The sequence below is a fragment of the Antechinus flavipes genome, chromosome 1 (assembly GCF_016432865.1).
Source record: "Antechinus flavipes isolate AdamAnt ecotype Samford, QLD, Australia chromosome 1, AdamAnt_v2, whole genome shotgun sequence".
Classification (NCBI taxonomy): Eukaryota; Metazoa; Chordata; class Mammalia; order Dasyuromorphia; family Dasyuridae; genus Antechinus; species Antechinus flavipes.
The window spans coordinates 709496084-709517298 of NC_067398.1; the positions used below are offsets into that span (position 1 = coordinate 709496084).

The 21215-nt window shown below is 42.2% G+C and overlaps 1 protein-coding gene across 1 annotated transcript in view; it reads left to right on the plus strand.

Moving 5' to 3' along the window:
• Positions 1–21215, plus strand: part of KIAA1671 (KIAA1671 ortholog) — a 210837-nt gene that overhangs the window by 65442 nt on the left and 124180 nt on the right. Inside the window, 3 exon segments of the mRNA XM_051973010.1 lie at positions 11352–12727; positions 12730–13024; positions 15952–16039. Coding sequence (XP_051828970.1) covers positions 11407–12727; positions 12730–13024; positions 15952–16039 — 1704 coding nt within the window. The 5' untranslated portion in view covers positions 11352–11406.

A 21215-nucleotide genomic window follows, 5' to 3' on the forward strand; every position in this document is an offset into this window, starting at 1 on the left:
CCCTTTAGTACTAGCACTCTGGAGCAATGTTCCTACTGCCCTCCTGGAGCAATGTTCCTACTGCTTTCCCAGGCCAATGCTACTACTGCCCCTGGAGAAATGCTCCTATTGCTGTCAGGACTCTTCGTTATTCGAGAAAGAATTGTATTGGTTGGGTCTCAGGTCATTGATTGGTCAGATTGTTTGTATCCCAAGAGGGTAGGAAGCAAATTAATTCCAACGTCCAAACCTTGCCAGCTTGGCAAGAGGAAGCAAAGCCTTGTGCAAACATCATTTTTCTGGCCCTGGCCTTTTCCCCCCAGCTGGTCCTATCCAAGGGATTTACGGATTTGGGAGATGGAGCTTAGGGACTTAGATCATTCTCTAAGAGGCATGAACCAGCGACCTAAAGCCGCAACAGAAACAGGATGGGACTTGGCGGGCCGTTTTAGACAGATGGCGTGCTCACAATGCAAACTATTCAGGGCACGCAGGAGTCTCTGGTGCTGTTTGCCCAGGTCAGAGCTGGGCTCACTGAAATTGAATGGGAAGAGAATGTCATTCATTCTGAGCGATGGTCAGCAGCTGATCAAATTAAGAAATAATGGAACTGCCAAACTCGCCCATTTTTCAATAGATGAGCTTTTCCTTCCCTTTCCTTTTTTGTAGGGGACTTCTGATATTTCCTTTAGCTGTCTGTGGAGCTCACGGGGCATCTCTGGCCAGCAGAATTCCGAGTCCTTCCAGATTATGTCCCGGTAATTGGGCATCTGGCTCTGTCCAGCTGTGATTCTCTTTTTCTGTTCATGATTTTTGGCCAGTTCCTCTTCTTTAGGCCTCAGTTTCTTATCCATCAGCCCAGCAGGTTGAAGTAGATGACTTTTAAGGCCCCTCTCAGCTCTGACATCCACTATTCTGAGGCTCCTTCCAGTCTGACAATCCCTGTTCTCAGTGGAGTAGGTGGGAAGGTCTGCAGGTGGTCTGGAAATGAGATGGAAACCCAGCTCCATTCTGATTTACCAGAGCTGAGACCTCACAGTTGGGATGGATAGAGATGAGATGATAGAGATAAGATGTTGGAGGTGAGGTGATGGAAATGAAACCGTAGAGGAGAGATGATGGAGGCGGGATGAAGTGCTCGAGTGGAGGTAGTGTGGCAATGAGATGGTAGATGGATTGTCATTTATGAAGAGCATTAAAAAGGTCCCTGTGGCTGGCTCGCAGAGTTAATAAAGGAGGGCAGTGGGTACTAAATGAGCTGGAGGCAGATCATTTAAATGCTGGACGGGGAAAGACTGTGTAGCTAATTCCAGAAGCAATTGAGAACCACTGAAGTTTTGTGAGGAGGTACTGCTGGGGTTTCCCAGTATCACTGTGGCAGCCGCTTAAAGGCCGGACAGGAGAGGGGAGAACATGGGGATGTGAGGAACCAGAGGAGTCATGGCTTTAGAAGCCATCTCATCCAAACCCCTTATTTTTCTTTTCTTTTCTTTTTTATTTATTATTTTATAGCTTTTTATTTACAAGATATATGCATGGGTAATTTTTCAGCATTGACAATTGCCAAACCTTTTGTTCCAACTTTTCCCCTCCTTCCCCTCTTCCCCTCCCCCAGATGCCAAGTTGACCAATACATGTTAAATATGTTAAAGTATATATTAAATAAATAGAAGTATACATGTCCAAACAGTTATTTTGCTGTACAAAAAGAATCAGACTTTGAAATAGTGTACTATTAGCCTGTGAAGGAAATTAAAAATGCAGGTGGGCAAAAATAGAGGGATTGGGAATTCTATGTAGTGATTCATAATCATCTCCCAGAGTTCTTTCGCTGGGTGTAGCTGATTCAGTTCATTACTGCTCCTTTGGAGCTGCTTTGGTTCATCTCATTGTTGAAGAGGGCCACATCCATCAGAATTGATCATCATATAGTATTGTTGTTGAAGTATATAATGATCTCCTGGTCCTGCTCATTTCCCTCAGCATCAGTTCTCATAAGTCTCTCCAGTCTCTCATGTAAGTCTTTCTGAAATCATCCTGCTGGTCATTTCTTACAGAACAATAATATTCCATAATATCCATATACCACAATTTATTTAGCCATTCTCCAACAAATCCCTTATTTTTCTAGGTGAAGGAGGTAGGCCCCCATTTTTAAGTTTTTTAAGTTTTTAAGTTTAAGTACCATACCAAGATTACTCATGAAATAAATAGCATTTATATAACCTTTTAAAGTTTTGCAAAGCAGTTTACAAATATTGTTTCATTTTATTTTCACAATAATTTTGGGAAGTCTTGTTATATTATTACCATTTTCCAGATGAGTAAACTGAGTCAGACAAAGGTTAAGTGAATTGCCCAGGGTTACACGGATAACTAGGATGGATCTGAACTCAGGTCTTGCTGATGTCAGGTTCGGTGCTCCATCCACTGTGCGCCCAGCTGCCTATAATAAATGGCAGATCTAGAATTTGAACTTGGGAACACTAATGCCAAATACAGTACTTTCCCCCCTTGTACCATAAGGCACTCTCATGAGTGATGGGATTATAGACGGATACCCTTATAAAACTAAGACCACCTTCCCTGTCTTAAAAATAGAAAATAAAATTAGATTGGTCCAATGTCTTGAAAGCCAAATCAGGACTCATTGACTATCTGAGCAGGATTATGTCAGGTTGAAGATTCATGAGGTGGACTGGCCAAGGGAGAAAACATATCCTCCAGGAGAACGGGAACATCTTTGGGCCAGGGAGCAGGTTATCGATTTTCTTTGTATCCCCGATGCTTTGCTCCATCCCAGGAACATTGAGCTCATCATTAATAACTCACTATTAATATGTGCTTGTTGACTAACTGAATGAGCTGCGTATGAGCTGGGGTGGTTCTGTACTAAAGTTAGAATAGCAGTGAATGATAGGGCTGTGAGTAGCACTGAGACACCTTCAGAGGCTTTCTAGGATGACTCCATTTTGCAGATGAAAAAGTGAAAGCCTAGGAAGTTCAATGATTTGCCCAGGATAATAAATAATAAATAAAAATAAAATAATTTTAAAGCCCTTTACAAATATCTCCTCCCAATCCCGTAACAACCCAGTTAGGTGAGTGCTAGTATTTTCTCATCTTACAGAAGAAAAAAACTAGAGTTAAGTAATGATCTACCCGACTCAGATTTAGCAGCCTATGAACATACTGTCTGCATTAGGAAATACTTAGAAAATATAAATATAATAGGACATGATGTTACTTTATGGTTTTCTAAGTCCATTTGTGCTTATAGGGACCCGTGTTCCTATTTGAGTCTATCACGACACTTTGTATCTGTCCATAGAAGTCTTCCTGGGATTCTCTGAACCTATCATCGGTTTCCTTTCTCAGGGCCTCATGGTATTCTGGGGCAGCCATAGACTGGGATATGATCAGCCATTCGTTGCCTTCCTTCCTTTTTCTCCCTGAAGCAGCATCTTTCAAGAGGAGGATTGAGTTACCAAGGTCAAGGGGGGCTTCCTTGAGTTTTGGCAACCTTGAAGTCAGGGCTCTTAGGCCAGAAAGACTTGTGGGCAAATTGTGGAGGCCCCAAAGCCAGAGCGAATCGGTGATTGTGGTGGATGAAGACAGAGCCCTAAAGTATTTGATGGTCTCCCTGGCTGAGGGCCACGGAGAAGCTCCAGAATTTTGAATTTTGCTTCTTTGTCCAGAGGTCTGCTATAGACAGACAGATGGCACTGTCCCTTCCCCCTCTCCCAACTGCAGCGGGAGTGAGGAGATGCCCCTGTTCACAATGAGAAGGGACACTCAGACCCTGCCGCTACTGGTAAGAAAAGGCTCCATCTGACATTGGCGCAAAAGGCAGGGAAGAGAAGGTGGCGGCTTCCATCACTGCTTCTGTCCCACCATGTCCTTTTCTTCTCCTTCCTTTGATGACAATATCAGAGCCAGCTGGTGCCTGAGCACTGGGCTTAGGGACCTGAGGTCATATATATCCTGGGACAGTAAATAACTAGCTGATCCTGGGCAAGTCACTTCATCCCTATTTGCCTCAGTTTCCTCATCTGTAAAATGGGGATAATAATAGTCCCTACCTCCCAGAGTTGTTAGGAAGATCAAATGAGCTATTTATTAAGCACTTAGCACAGTACCTGGCATATATAGGCACTATAGAAATGCTTATTCCCTTCCCCTCCCTACCAAGAAAGATAAGTAAAGCATTTAGTAAGCACTTATTATATATTAGTCCTTACTATTAATCAGCATTTATTAAGCACTTATGTATGTCCTTAGTATTAATCAACCAACATTTATTAAGTACTTATGTATTAGTCCTTAATATTAATCAATCAGCATTTATTAAGCACTTATTATGTATTAATCCTAGTGTTAATCATTTATTAAGCACTTTATATGTTCTAGACCCTGTGATCTGTAACAAAGACAAATGACGTAGTTCCGAGGGAACCTCAAGGAGCTTGCCATCTTTAGGGAGAGACAATATATACAATATATATGTGTTTGTAAAAAAGAGTAATTTTTTTGTGGGAAGGAGCTAATGTCAGCTGGAAACTCAAACTTAGTGATATCTTATTTTTCCATCTCCTTTATTTCCACATATAATCTTCTTTCACCTTGAGAGCCAGCCATGTAACAAAGGACGAAAAATAAAAGCAATTCAGCAAAATTAAGCAACACGTTAAGTGGGTCCACATGTGCTTCACATTCATAGTCTCTTAAGAAGATTTTTATTATGATTAATTATAATACTGTGGATATAACAGAGATCACAATGATGATGCAAATAGCAGCTGGTGAAAGAGTATTTTACCTTTTACTAAAGCTCTTTAAAGCGTCTCATACCAGCTTTATGAAATGAGATTAGGTTCTGTTATGATCCCATTTTGCAAACATGGAAGTTGAGGCTCACAGTGGTTGAACAAATCAATGATTTGCCAGGGTTACCCAGCTCATGAGGTAGGATTTGAATTCAGATCTTACTGACCACAAGTCCAGCATTTCCTCTTCCTTTCCAAACTGCTTTTTCTTAGGAATGCTTTATAACTCTTAATGCCCTTGGGTTCTCCTCCGGGATGTTGGCAGGACTGATGATGAGAGCAGTAACTGGCATTTCTACAAAGCTTTGGAATCTGCAGAGCACTTTACATAATTCTCTCGTTTAGCCTCATAACAATGCTGTAAGGTGCAGGTCTTAATGGTTTCCCCCATTTTACAGATTAAGAAACTGAGGTTAAGCGGTTCACTGATTTTCCATAGTCACACACTTAATCAGTGTCAAAGACAGGATTTCTATTAAAATTAGCTGAGAGATATTACGTTACTTTTTTTAGGAGAGGGAGCGGTTTGAGGTAATGAGGGTTAAGTGCCTTGCCCAGGCTTATACATCAAGGGTCAGTGTCTGAGGCTGAATTTGAATTCAGGTCCTCTTGCCTTCAGAGTTGGTGCTTTGTCCACTGTACCACTTTGCTTCCCCAGATACTGCCTATTACTCTTCCTTTTTCCAGATTTAGCCCCCAGGTGAAGGGATGTCCTTGTCCATCAGAGACTAGAATCTAGATCTTTTGGCTCTGATCTCAGAACGCTTTCCGTTCTACTTTTGAATCCTTCCCTTTTTCTAGCTCAAGACACCTGACATCAAGATACAAAAAGTCAGCCTGAAAATGAATGAGACAAATAGCTGCTGCCTGTCATGTAGCCCAAAGGCCACGGGAGAGAGAGAACCTCGATGAAGGTCTTCCCCTTCTTCCTGTCCCTGAATATGACTTCATGTGCTCCCTGACACGGGACACGATCTGGGAGTGCTCCTCGATACGCTCTTTGGCCATTTTCCTCCTCTTGACAAAGTCTGTTCCGTGTTGCTTTCCAGGAGGCCGTCACATGAGTCAGGGCCTGGCTGTTAACAATGGTGTGGGGCCTTCGGTACAAACGCCTCAGAGGGAAGGGTCTTGCTTTCCTCTGGCCTGTTTATGGGGGCCTGGCAGATTCTCAGAACCACCCCACAGGCTCAGGCCAGAATCCCCAGTATCGTGCCCCCAAGAGGCGGTTAGTCCCATGGGAAAACCTTGGAGGGGAGAGGACTCTATGTCTGTTCTTCTTGGGCCACTTCTCCTTGTTGGGGGATCGACTTCCCTCAAGGCATTATTTGCCACTCTGTAACTTGCAACCTAGATTAGATTCCAGAGGTTTCCATCTCAGTCTCTGGCACATATTAAGTGCCAAATAAATGCTTCTTGATTGAATTGAATTGTCCCTCTTATAACAACAACAACAGTAATAATTATGAGCATTTATGTAGCACTTTACATGTGATTCCATACAATTGGCCTTGAGATGTTTGGAAACAATGGTCGTGGCCCTCCAAGATCTTTTCCTGTTTAAATATTCCTATTTCCTTCCACTGATCTTCCACTTACTACGCAGTCCCTCCACCAGTCTGGCTGTTCTCTTCTCGGTGCTCTACAGCTTACCGGTACTTTTTCTAAAATGTGACATCTTGGGATAGTTTGCCCAGGGGATAGAGCATGATCATCACTTGTCCCTTTGCTGCCAACTTCTTTTAGATTATAGAAGACTCAGGAGGAACGTGGCGACCGTGGTCAAGTATGGGCAGGAGGGCTTTGGGTTGTCCTGGCTGGCCCAGGGGCCAGAACAGGGAATAGTGAGGGCAGGTTGCAGAGGAGGCACATTTAGGCTTGGAGTCACGTTGGGGGGGACCTAAAATTCCCTCACAAATAGACCTGTTCAGAAGGAGGATGAATTCCCTTCCTAGAAGCCTTCTTGCAGAGACTGGATGACACAGATTGTGTGTGTGTGTGTGTGTGTGTGTGTGTGTGTAAATGTGTATAAAAGTATATATGTGAGAGTAGGTCTGTGTGTGCACGAGTATGAGTGCACGAGTGTGCATATGGGAGGGTGTATGTATCGTGTGTGTGAATGTGTATGAATGCATGATATGTGTGAAAGTGCTTCTCTGTGTGAATGTGCATGTATGAATTATGTATGTATAGGTGTGTAAATATGTATGAGAAAGTGTGTGAATTCATGAGTGTATGAATGTGCGTATGTCTGTATGTGGAACGTATGATGTGTGCAGAAGTGTTTCTGTGTGTAAATGTATATGTATGTGTGAATGTAGGTATGTGTGTGTAAATGTGTATGAGAATGTATTGTGAATTTATGAATGTGTATATATATATGTAGTATGTGTGTGTATATGTGAGAGTGTGAATCTGTACATAGGTATAAGAGTCTAGGTATGTGAGTGTGTATGTCTATGTGTGTGTGTGAGGGTGTGAATCTGTGTGTGTATATGTATGTATACACACACACACACACACACATATAAAAAACAGCCTCTGTGGGTATATGTAAGAATGTGTGAATGTCTAAGTGTGAGTTTGTGAATGAATGTGTGAGTGTGAGTGTGTATATGTATATATACACATGCATTTGTGTGAGTGTGTATGTCTATGTGTGTAAGGGTGTGTGTATATGTATGTATACACACACATATATGAAACAGCATATGTGGGTATGTGTATGAATGTATGAGTATGAATTTGTGAATGAATGTATGTATGAGTGTGTGTATATATGTGTATATACACACATGCATTTGTGTGTGTTTGTCTATGTATGTATGTGCATCTCTGTATATGTGTGTATGAATATGTGTACGTATCCACAATGCAATAATCCTAGTAAGGGGCCAGTGGGGCCAGGCCCTGTGCTAAGCGCCGTGTGGGGGGAAATGAGTGTGTGAGTCTGTGCCGTGTGACGACATTATAGCAAGGGCTCTTTAGGGTTGGACAAGGTGGCTTTTGGGATAGCCTCCGGCTCGGAGAGCCTCGGCTTCTGCGCTTGCGGGCTTATTGTGAGCACCAGCTGAGACGAAGCTTTTCACTGGGGAAGGGAGAGAAAGCTGCACAGTGGCAGAGAGGCCGATTATGATTTATTTCTTTTCGATTTAAAAAGTTATTGTTACCATTTCCCAGTATCTCCCTACTCTACCTGTTGAACCATATGTTGTAAGGAGGCAGAAGGAAAGGAGGAAGGAGGAAGGAGGAAGGAGAGAGGAAAGAGTAAGAGGTGGAGGTAGGGAAGGAAAGAAGGAAGTTCAGTAAGATGGTTCAGACCCATTCGCTGAGAATCACAGTATATGGAGTATTCCCCCCACATACACACCTAGTGGTTGCCCACTTCTGTAAAGAGGGGAAGGAGGTGTTTTTTTTTTTTTTCAGCTTTTCTCTAGTCTAATTTGGTCACTCAAATTAGACAATAGTTTCCTTTTCTTGCTCGTCTTGTTCACATTGTTGCAATCACTGTATACAGTGTTTTCTTGGTTCTGCTGGCTTTTTTTTGTATCATTTTATACAAGTCTCCCCACGCTTCCCTTTCCATTATTTCTTTCATCTCAATCATACTCATTATCCTCCAAGCCCAGGATTTAACCTTTCCTCAGTAAGCTGCCGTTTCCGGTACCCTTAGCTCGACCACAAAAGTGTTCCTGGGAATATTTTAGCTCAAATGGGGATGCTAGCTATCATCAGCCTTATTATGAAACAAGGAGAAGCAGCAGTGTGTGTGTATGTATGTGTGTGTGTTTGTGTGCACGTGTGCGTGTGTGTGTGTATGTGTGTATGTGTGTGTGTGTGTGTGTGTGTGTGTGTGTAGGTATATATGGGGGTTGGTACTCTAGACCACTGTTCTATGGATTTCTACTCTTGTGCCTTGCCCCAATCAAAAAGAAAAATATACCATTCCTAAATTAATATAATATAAATAAGGTATATTTTAATTTCTAAAGATTTTCAAGGTACTTTGTCTACCTCTCCAGGGCTTGCCACATAGTAGGTACCTAATTAGTACTTGCTGATTGAATAGAATTGAACCAGTGAGTTCCTTTTTGCTAGTAATAGAGAAAACGTAGTAGTAGTAGGAGTGGAGTAGAGACATGAGGAGGAGGAGTAATAAAGATAGGCAAAGTTTCTACACTTATCTGCTAGAAGAGGGAAACAAACATTAAGCACCTACTATGTGCCCGGGATTGTGCTATAGGTAGGTGTGGTTGTTGTCCACCTTTTACAGTTGAGCAAACTGAGGCTAACAGAGTTGAGACCTGTTCAGGGTCATTCAGCTAGTATCAGATTAGATTTGAACTCTGTCTTCAGGAAAAAAAGGGGGTGAGAGGAGTGATTGGAAGTCAGGTGACCACAAGCTTTAGAGCCCTCTATCACACTTGCTAGATCTTGAGGGAGGATGCAAAGAGGGATGAGAAAGTGGTTATTCTCAAGGAAGTTATAGTCCTCTTGAAGGGGAAGGAGCTCATGTACACACCTATGACCTCCTCTGTATCTAGAGGGTTTCCCGGCTCACGTCTTACAATCTCTAGCTTCCATCAAGGCTCAACTCAATAAGTTGCATTTATTAGGCACCTGCTGGATGCCAGAGCCTTTAGGTACAAAAACAAAGACTAAAACACTCCCAACTCTTAAAGAACTTACAGTCTAATGAAAAAGACAATGAGGAGCTGAGTTCATTTTCATGGAGTACGTGTCCCTCTTTTTGCAGATAAAGAAATTGAGGTGCAGCAGATCAAGTGACTTATCCAAGGTCGCACAGCTAATGTTGTATTTCCCAGGATAGGGTAGATATTAGTGAATAAATACTTAAATTTACAAGGTCATTAAATTCCAGGGGGTTTGGCAAGTAGGGACGGCACTAGCATTGAGAGGGATTGGAAAAGACTTTGTGTGAAACTAGTGTCTGGACTGCATCCTACAGAAAGAGAGAGACTGTGAGACAAGGAAGTGAGAAGGAAGGGCCTTTCTTGTATTCTTCCTCCAGGAAGCCTTCCTGATTCCCCCAGCTGCTAGGATGCCTGAAATTAGTTGGTATTGTTATTTATGTAAATAAACATCACAGACACATATACATATATATTTTATAGTGTATAGAGACATATATTTGACCTATAAATATCTATAAAACTTATATAGTGTCATATATATGATGTATAAGTATTATTTATAATGTTATTATATAATCTATAACATAGAAGACATATAAATGTAACACACTATAAAATACACATTTATAGATAATAGATATAATATCTAATATATTTTGCAATATTTTATTTATTATATTAATTTATATTTATCAAATATAACAATTATTTTCTATATAATTTATCATATCATAAATACAATATACATGTATATGTACAATATCTTATTCTATTGATACACACAATATACAGTCATCCTTTTCACAATTATGAACTTTTCCAATCATGGTTTTGGCATATCATGGATTAATATAAGAAGTTAAATAAGAGTTGGCGGGAGTTTTGTAGAAACTATAGACGACATGAAAAGGCCAGTAGATTCCATAAAAATATTCAAACGCTCAGAAATGCCTAAAATCTATGTGTAGTCTGGGATAAAATCAACGTTTTAAGGTATTATAAATATTCCATTCCATGAAGGAGAAAAAAAAATTCAAACTTCTCTGGTACGAGAGGAAGGCCCCTGAATTTTACCTGGATATTGCAGATTGTGGAATAGCCCACAATGGGGGAAAGATAACTACATTATTTGACAAAATTTTGACCTATTACAATATACAGTATATTACAATATAATATATAGTATAGCGTATTACATTGCAATATTACATTATATTATAGAGTATATACGATATTACAATACTTTAAAATACATTACAAGATAATCTATAATAAGATGTTTTATATTACTATTCTGTATTATAGAATATTACTATTATACTGTATGATATACAAGATCAATTATATACAATGTGCTATAGATCCACAATAGATCCACTCAAACGCACAGCACTCACAGCGTTGTTCCAAGCCCTGGGTTATTGACTAAGGGCGGCAATGTGGCTCAGTGGATAGAGTGCTGGGCCTGGAGTCGGGAAGACTCATTTTTGTGAGTTCAAATCCTCCGATACTTACTTGCTGTGTGACCCAGAGTAATTTACTTCATCAGCATCTGCCTCAGTTGCCTCATCTGCCAAATGGGCTGAAGAGGGAAATGGCAAACACGCCAGTATCTTTGTCGAGAAAACCTCAAGTGGGGTCATGGCGAGTGAAACATGACTGAACAATAACAAACATTTGTAAACCGTGAAGATGAATATAAGCTACATGTGATTGTAGGAGGGGAAAGTGGACTTGTCCAGCCTGAGACAGTCAGTCAGCGTGTAAGGAAAGCTGTAAACCGGGTCTCCTGATTCCCAGCCCAGAGGTGGTGATGGAGGCGAGGATCAGGTGTTAGTGTGCTGTGAGGGTGAGTCCTGCCCCATGCTAACTCTTTTTTCTCTTGTTTTACCAGGGGTCGCTGCTTTGTTTCGGAATGTCTTAACACAGATGGCTCTGTGAGGGTGACCATGGCCACGAGGGTAGAGGTCAGCCCGCTCGCGTCCCTAACACCTGTTCCCAACTTAAAGGAGATTGCCAAGGAAGACAAACTGCAAACGACCTACTATCACCCTGTCGGCAAAGCCCCGGCCTCTCCTCCGGGGATGGTGCTGGCAGGGCCCAGGGCTCTCGGGACTCCGACCAGAGCCCTCCCCGTGCCCCGTCTCTCCCCCAAACCGTTTTCTAAAGAGAACCCTTTGGATACGTTCGCAAATGTGAAATCTCCCGTGGCGTCCGTCAAACCTGGTGCCGTGATGACCAGGCCGTTGGCTTACGGCCAGCCGGAGGACCCGTCCGCCGTTAAGGCCGTGGATGAAAACATGCCTTCCTTGGTTGAACCAAAGATGGATGCGGGGGGAGGCCTGAGCTCAAATGTCATAAAGCCCTGTAATAAGCCCCTTTCTCACACCATGCACAGCCAAAACACCATCATTCTCTTTGAAACGGTCGGCCCCGCCAAGGCAGACCCCAGCTCGGGGAGGGGGACGGGTGAGGAGCAGAAGGCAGCGAGTGGGAGCCAGCCGCAAGGACAGCCACTCAGCTCCAAGACCGAGACCGTGACCAAACCCGCGTTGCCTCCTCGGAAACCCGTGGGGACCCTCCAGCGGCAGGCGTCTTTGTCTTCTGACGAAAGGCCGGCTGTGTTGAGATATTGGGAGAAGGGGGAAGAGAAGGAATCGCCGGCATCCCCCGGCATCAAGAAGGAAGGAGGGCCTCCGTCCTCAGAAGTCCGCCTGAGGGCCAAGCGGAGGCCGGTCTCGGCCATCTTCACCGAGTCTCTCCAACTTCCAAAGCCCGGCCCCTTAGAAACCCCCGGGGGGAAGGTGCCCCCTCCTCCCCCGGAGAAATCGTGGGTCCGGAAACCTCGGCCCCTGTCTGTGGATCTCACGGCCAGGTTTGAAAATAAGGATATTCTCCCCAAGAAGGCGGGCAGTCCCTTGGAGGTTGGCAAGGAGAAAGGGCTGGGTGTGGTTTCCAGTGACCGAGGAAATGGAGAGGAGAGGTCAGAACCATTGGACAGGGCCACACCCTCGCAGCCTGCCTTGAGGTTGAAGGAATGGGCTTTGGAGGTCCCAGATCTGAAAAATAAAGCTAAGGAACAGGATCAGAAAATTGTCTTTAGGTCGGTGGAGGCTTGTTCCCCTGAAACATCTACAGACCCGGCGGAGACCTCGGTCAGGAAAGGATGGAGCCCTCAGGATGAGAAGCCCAAAGAGGAGAGGGACCCAGAGCACCAGGAGGCTGAAGGACCCGTGTCTTTGCTTAGATCGGAAAAAAGCCCAGGACTCGCAGAGGAAAAAACCAAACGGCCAAGGGGAACGGGAGGGTGACCGAAAGGGACGGTGCCAGAGGGGAGGAGTGGGTCTCCAGGGGGAGCGTCAAGAAGCGCATCAGCCAGTTTGGCTCCGAAAACTTCTTGTCTCGGGCGAGCAGTGAGGCTCCCGCTCCAGCCTCTGAGAAGGACAAAGGCAGCGTGAAAGTCCAGGACCGAATCAAAGAGTGGATGGTGGAGAACCCCGAGATACCCCCCGAGAGCAGGAGGAGATCCTTCCAGTCGAGGCCTCTGTCTGCCGACTTGACCAAAGTGTAAGTTTTCTTTCAGGAATCTCCCAGGCTTAGCACATAAAGCTAGACCTGAGTTCAAATTCTGCCTCCAAAACTTACTCTGTAACCTTAGGCAAATCACTGCCTTCTCTACCTCAGTTTCCTTTTCTGTAAAATGAAGGAGCAGAGGGGGAATCCAGTATTCTCTGAAATCCCTCCCAGTATATACGACTCTGCAACTCCTGCCTTCCTATCTATTGTCCTCTTCTCCTAAGTATCTATTGTGATAGAGGCAGCTAGAGGGGACAGTGGATAGAGTACCGCTCCTGAAGTCAGGAAGAACTGAGTTTAATGTGGCCTCAAATACTTAAAACTTTCTAGCTTTGTGATCCTGGGCAAGTCACATAGCTTCTCAAGCGCCCCCCCCCCCCCCAAAAAAAAAAAAAAAAAACAAACACCCAACCAATATTAGCTGTGTGACCCTAGGGGAGTAACTTAACCCCAATTGCTTCACCCAAAACAATCAGCTAAACAAAACCATAGCACAATTAGGGGCAGCTAGATGGCGCAATAGACAGAGCTCTAAAGTCAGGAGGACCTGCGTACCTACTATGTGTCAAATCCCATTTGAGGATACAGAGATAAATAAGAAGGGTCTCTTCCATCACAGTTTCCATTTTAATATCGGGGTTTCTTCTAGCTCTAGAAATTTGAGTCTAACTATCCCGACTTCAGTTTTCCCATCTGTAAAATGGGTACTATAATGCCTTTCCTAATACTTTACTTACCTAGAGGAAATTCAGAAGGGGACGCAGATAGGATGGGGTACCGCAGTGTTAAATAAATTAATAAGGATGGAAACTGATTCTAAAGGAAGATTTGGGTGAGGAAAAACCTACCAATGTTGATTGGTGTCCTCCAAATTATAAGGAATTGCCTTGAGCCCTGGGGGGTCACACATAGGTCACCGTGGGTCAGAAGCAGGATTTGAACACAAGTCTTGCTGGCTTTGAGGTCAATTCTTTATCTCCTATGTCATGCTGCCTCTCATAAAAATAAATAATAAACAAATAAAATATCTTTTACTTATATCTCACTTATATCCCCATGTATGGATGGGGACATAACTCTGGAAAGAAGGTTCTAGAGCGTGTACACAAATGAGGAAATGAAACTATTGAAGTCAAGCAATCACCAAGCATTTATTTAGTACCTACAATCACCAAGCATTTATTTAGTACCTACTGTGTGCTTGGCACTGTGCTAGGCTTGGGGGATGAAGGCAAAACCAGAAATAGTTCCTTCTCTGCTTTCAAAAAGTTATGTTCTTCTCCAAAGGGACTACATTCAATATTCCCTTCAACAGACATTTATATTCAATTAATCAATCAGTCAATCCCTTTTTAATACCTACTGTGTGTCAGGCCCGGAGCGGAACAAAAACTCGTCTTCAGTTTCCATTCTCTCAGGACAGACAACACGTTAGCATTTGACTATATACAAAATTAATACATAGATATAAAATAATAAGGGGGAAAGGATCAAGTCACCCCCAATCACTCAACTAGTTAGTTAGCAGCAGAACCAGGCCTAGGGACCAGTTGTTCTTGAGCCCCCACCCGTGGCTCTTTCTATTAGAAAAGAGGCATCGGATGGTAACCACAGATAAAAGTTCGTAGTCTGGAGTCAGGAAATCTTTGGTTCCGCTTCAGCTTTAGGGCGCTCACTGTGTGACTCTGGGCAAGCCACTTCAAATCTCTGCTTGCCTCAGTTTCTTCCTCTGTGAAATGGGGATAATAGTCCCTTACCTCCCAGGAGACTTGCAAAGATCAAATGAAATGATTATAATATTTATATACAACATATTATATAAAATATATTTACTTAGTATACATTGAATCTATATTTTAATCTATAATTTATAACAATTATAATATAATAATTATAAATCATTTTGCAAACTTTAAAGTATGATATATATCAAAGTGTTATACAGAAAGTGCTGTTATTATTAGGACAGTTAGGGGGCGCCATAATGCATAGAATGTTGAGCCTGGATGAAGAAAACTCCTTTTCCTGAGTTCAAATCTGCCCTCAGACACTTCCTAGCTGTGTGAACCTGGGCAAGTCACTTCAACCTGTTTCTCTGTTTCCTCATCTGTAAAATGGGCTGGAGAAGGAAATAGCAAACGAATTCGATAACCTTTCCAAGAAAATCCCAAATGGGGTCATGAAGAGTCAGATAAGACTTAAAATGACCTAACAGCAGCTGTTATTATTAGTTATATATTATTATATAATATTATTATTTTAGACTCCACTGCCAAATTGAGGGATTGAATTGACCCAACTAGAATGGGGGAGGCCATTCCTAGACCCGACAGCTGGTAAACTCCCTGACCTTTAGAGCCAGAATTGGCCTGAGAGGTCATTCTAGTCCAACTCCCTCATTTTACAGAGCAACAAAGCGAGGCCTGGAAAAGGGCAGAGACGTGATTTAGATCACACGGTGAGTGATTACTGGTTATTGTTGGCAAAGATAATTATACCCCTTATGGCATTTTTATTTCCTTCCACAACACCTTGATGGAGATAATATCCATGTGTAGCCTTAAGCCTTCCCTAAAAGCTAGGGAGGACAGGATGATGAGGCCCATTTTACAGATGAGGAAACGTAAGACTTTACAGGCAGATGCTCACCCAGGGAGTGGCTGACAGACTGGAAGCTGGGCCTCCCGGCTCCTGGTGCAGAGACTTTTTCCAGCCAGACCGTGACTGATGAAAGCAGGATTGACATCGTGACGTCCCAGGCTTTCTCCGTCAGGTTCGTGCCAGCAATAACTGAGAAAGGGAGCTTCTAGCCAGCTGTCTGTGGCACGTTCATATTATAGTAAATGCCCTGGATCCTCCAACCGGGCTTTTGACACCTTCGCTTGCCGCCTCTGGATTAACTCCGGTTTCTCTGCCAGGTTCACAAGGCCAGCTTTGGAGAGCGAATCGAAAGTTGACAAGAGCCCGAGTGGTGAGCCTCTCCAAGAAAGCGTTCTCCAGGAAAAGGTAAGAGACCCGTCTCTGGACTTGTCCTCTGCCCCTTAAACATCACCGCGCTTAATGACCTTTGCACTCATTTGCCTGGAAATCGAGAGCCTGGGGTGCTTATTGTGTGACCTTGCATCCCCCTGCCCCGCTTCTAGCTTCGTCACCATTCCAAGGAGGCGAGTACACTGGCTGAGCCCTGACATTCTGCTCTGAGTGTAAAAGCCCCTGAGTAATTAATGTTAAAGTCTTCCACATCTCTGACATTCTGGCAACCTTATTCCTCTCTCTCTTTGGGAACGGACCTGGGATTGTCCTCCTTTGGAGCATCATAGTCAGAAAGAGTTTTCATGGGTCACAGAAGCGCTGTATATCAGTGGAGAGACCTGAATCCAGACCTTAATGATTCGAGTCAGCATCTGTAACCACTGCCCCCCCAGCTACCCCTTTGATGGTCTAGGATTCTGTAATGTGCCTAGAAAGGCCCAATTCCACCATGGATAAAGGCCTAGTTTTGGAGTTAGGAAGGCCGGGGTTCCTGCCCTGTCTTAGGAAGGACCCTGATTGTATAATATGGGGCATAAAGTCGTGGGCTTATTGCTCCCCTATTAGAATGTGAGCTCCTCAAAGGCGGGGACTTTTGTCTTTGCCTTTTTTTCTTATCCTTAGTGTATATACATATAAACTGCATATGTATGCACCAAATGTATATATTTTTGTTGTTATTGTTCAGTTGACTCTTCATGACCCCATTTGGGATTTTCTTGGCAAAGATACTGGAGTGGCTTGCCATTTCCTTCTTCAGCTCATTTTACAGATGGGGAAACTGAGATAAACAGCGTGAAAGGACTTGTCCAGGCTCACACAGCTACTAGGTATCTGAGGCTGGATTTGATTACAATTCTCCAGCTCATTTTACAGATGGGGAAACTGAGGTAAACAGGTTGAAGGGACTTGTCCAGGCTCACACAGCTAGGAGTTATCTGAGAGTGGATTTAATTACAATTCTCAGCTCATTTTACAGATGAGGAAATTGAGATAAACAGGTTGAAGGGACTTGTCTAGGGTCACACAGCTAGTAGGTATCTGAGGCTGGATTTGATTTCAGCAGGCCTGGTGCTGTGTCTGCTGCACCACCTGTCTGCCTCAATTTATGTAGTAGACATTAATAAGTGTTTGATAAACTGAGAGAGCTTTTGGTATTTAGGGAACTTTCTTTTTTTCTTCTTTTTTTTTTTTTTTTTTTTTTTAGTGAAAAAATTTTTATTAAGTACTTACTATGTGCCAGACACTAATGCTAAATGCCAGGGATACAAACACAAAAGTGAACCAATCACTGTCTTTAAATGACTTGCCTTTTCTTTTTTTCCCCTTATTATTTACTTTCCCCAATAGATGTAAAGAGAGTTTTCAACTTTAATTTTTTTTATCAAAGCTCTTTATTTTCAAAACATATACATGGATAATTTTTCAGCATTAACCTTTGCAAAACCTTGTGTTCCAATTCCCCCCTCCCCTTTCCCCACTCCTCCCCTAGTAAGTAATCCAATATATGTTAGACACGGTAGAAGTATATGTTAAATCCAATATATGCATACATATTTATATAATTATCTTGTTGCACAAGAAAAATCAGATCAAACAGGAAAAAAGGAGAAAGAAAATAAAATGCGAGCAAACAATAGTAAAAAGAATGAAAGTGCTATATTGTGATCCACCGTCCGTTCCCACAGTCCTCTCTCTGGGTGTAGATGGCTCTCCACAAGATCATTGGAATCGGTCTGAATCATCTCACTCAACATTCATTTTTGTATGATTTTTGTGTTCCAAATTTTTCTTCCTCTCTTCTCTTCTCCTTCTCTAAGATAGCAAGTAGTCTAATATAGGATATACATATACAGTCATTTAAAAAAACATATTTCCATATTTGTCATGTTGTGCAAGAAAAATCAGAACAAAAGGGAAAAAAACCACAAGAAAAAAAGCAAACGAACAAGCAACAACAAAATGTGAAGATACTGTGCTGTGATCCACATTCAGGCTCCATGGTTCTCTCTGGATGTGGCTGGCATTTTCTATCCCAAGACTCTTGGAATTGTCTTGGAGCCCTGCATTGCTGAGAAGAAATAAACTTATCATAGTCGATCATCTCACACACTTGCTGTTATTTTGAACAGTGTTCTTCAGGTTCTGCTCGTTTTACTCAGCATCGGTTCATGTAAATCTTTCTAGGCTTTTCTGAAATCAGGCTCTCCTCATTTCTTAAAGAATGGTAATATTCCATTACATTCATATTTCATAACTTATTCATTCATTCTCCAACCAATGGGCATTGACTCAGTTTCCGGTTCCTTACCACCGCAAAAAGGGCTGCTACAAACATTTTTGCACACGTGGGTCCTTTTCCATTTTTCTGATCTCTTTGGGATACAGAATAGACACACTGTTAGATCAAAGGAAGTGAAGAGTTTTATAGCCCTTTGGACATGATTCCAAATTGCTTTCCAGAATGGTTGATCATTTCACAATTTTACCAGTAGTGCATTACTGTTCCATTTTCCCCACATCTCCTCCAGGATTTATCATTATCTTTTCATATCATCTTAGCCAATATGATAGGTGTGAGATGTATCTTAAAGAGTGGTTTTAATTTGCATTTCTCTAATCAATAGTGATTTAGAGCATTTTCTCATATGAATAGAAATGGCTTTAATTTATCTGAAAATTGTCTGTTCATCTTTTGGCCACTAATCAATTAGGGAATGACTTAAATTCTTATAAATTTAACTCATTTCTATATAGTTTAGAAATTAGAAATTTTATTAGAAACATTGCTGTAAAAATTTCCCCCAGCTTTCTGCTTCCCTTCTAATCTTGGCTGCATTGATTTTGTTTGTGCAAAGACTTTGAAATTTATTTTCATTATAAAAGCTTTTTATCTTTCAAAATATATGCAAAGATAGTTTTCAACATTCACCCTTACAAAATCTTGTGTTCCAAATTTTTCTCCTTCTCTTCCCTCCCTTCCTTCACCTAGGCAGCAAGTGATCCAATAGAGTTAAACATGTACAATTCTTCTAAATATTTTTTCACATTTGTCATGTTGCATAAGAATAATCAGATCAAAAGGGGAAAAAAAAAAATGAGAGAAAAAAAACCAAGCAAACAACAGCAACAAAAGGTGAAAATGCTATGCTTTTATCCACACTTAGTCTCTACAGTTCTCTCTCCGATGCAGATGTCTCTTTCCATTACAAATCTATTGGAATTGCCTTTAATCACCTCACTGTTGAAAAGAGCCAAGTCCATCACAGTTGTTCATCACATAATTTTTGCCACTGTGTACAGTGTTCTCTTGGTTCTGCTCACTTCACTTAGCATCATTTCATACAGGCCTTTCTGAAATCAGCTGATCCTTTCTTATAGAACAATTACTATTCCATAACATTCATAAACATAGCTTATTCAGCCATTCTCCAACGATGGGCATCCACTCATTTCTAGTTCCTTGTCACTACAAAAAGGACCGCCACAAACATTTTTGCACATGTGGGTCCTTTTCCCTTTGTTATGATCTCTTTGGGATACAGACCTAGTAGAGACACTGCTGGATCAAAGGGTATGAACAGAAAACCTTTTTAATTTAATCAAAATTATCTATTTTGCATTTCATGATGTTCTTTAGTTCTTCTTTGGCCATAAATTCTTCCCTAGGAAACTTTCTTAAACTGAAGATTTGTTTCCGCACTGGGGATTCCCTTTCTCTTTTAAAAAAATTTGTGTTGTAATATAGAATGACAGGATTCGGTAGCTTTTCTCAGGTTTTACAGCCACAGGCAGGTCTTGAACCTGGCTCTTCCTTACTGGAAGACCAGCTCTACATTCTCACATATCACTTGCCAGTCACTTCAACCTTTTAATGTCTAGGCAACACTGAGATTATAAATTGTGGAGCAGGTGCTGATAATCTGAGGCAGGTACAATGGATAGAATGTTAGGTCTAGAGTCAGGAAGAATCATATCCTTCAGTTCAAATGTGGCCTCAGTTATGTTACTCTAGCCAAGTCGCTTCATCCTGTTTGCCTCAGTTTCCCCACTCGCAAAATGAGCTGAAGAAAGAGATGATGGCAAATCCCGTTGGTATCTTTGCCAAGAATACCGAAATGGGGTCACAAAGACTTGGACGTGGCTGAAAAATGACCAAAGGACAACTGCTTGCAATCTGGTTTACCAGGGAAAGTGTGGGCCAAAACCAGATTAAAATGTTAATTGGGAGATAATTCACAAAAATTTCCGTAATTCATAGCTGGCATCCCATTTTAAAATTAAATCAACATAAAGCAGAGGGATCCTTATGTTTGGATCAGCGGATTTCAGATCAACCCATACTAATGATATCATGGGACCCTCTTTCTCCACTAAAAAAAGAAAATAAAAACCGTTATAATCTGGGAAGCCCATAATTCCACCTGCTTCAGAAAACCCTCCCTTTCTCCCAGTGATGGTCTGGGGTCCAAGGACCAGCCTTGTTAGAGACGGTGAGAGACCCGTTGCCAGAAGGTGGGCCCCAGGGGATTGACTACGGCTCCTCGTGAAGAGCAGAGTTGGCCAACGAACTGGTTGAATTTTGATCTTCCTCTGGGAAGTGAGGGAGGTGGCCCGTGGAGGACCTTACAGTTGATATCAGCCAGTGGTAGAATCCCCATAGAATGGAATCTTCCTGAGGGCAGGGCCTGCTTCATTGTTTTCCATATACCCAAGGTCTAGCCCAGTGGAAGGGTTTGGATCCTGCTGGTTGAAATAGTGCTGGGAATAGGGCCTTTAAGAGATCAAAAGCTTGCCTCTAGGACCTGTGATCCTTCCCTAATATCTGCACTTTTCTCTCGGCTCCACCGCGTATCTTTGGACATCCCACTGAGCCTATTTTTTCTTTAAAGCCCTTTTCTAAAAGAAACTGTTGGCAAGATCACCTTGTGACCAACTCCTTTTTCAGAGGTTTTAATGTCACAATGGGTCTTTATTGCAGACTGAACCCCCACCTGTAAAAAAAAAAACCCAAACAAAACACCCCTTAGAAAAAGGTGAACAGACATGTGACCATTTCATGTCATCCCTTCACCTTTTCTAAATTAGTTTGGTCATTTTGTGAATTTTTTGCTCTAATGTTGCTTTGAATAGTTATCAGAGTACATCATGG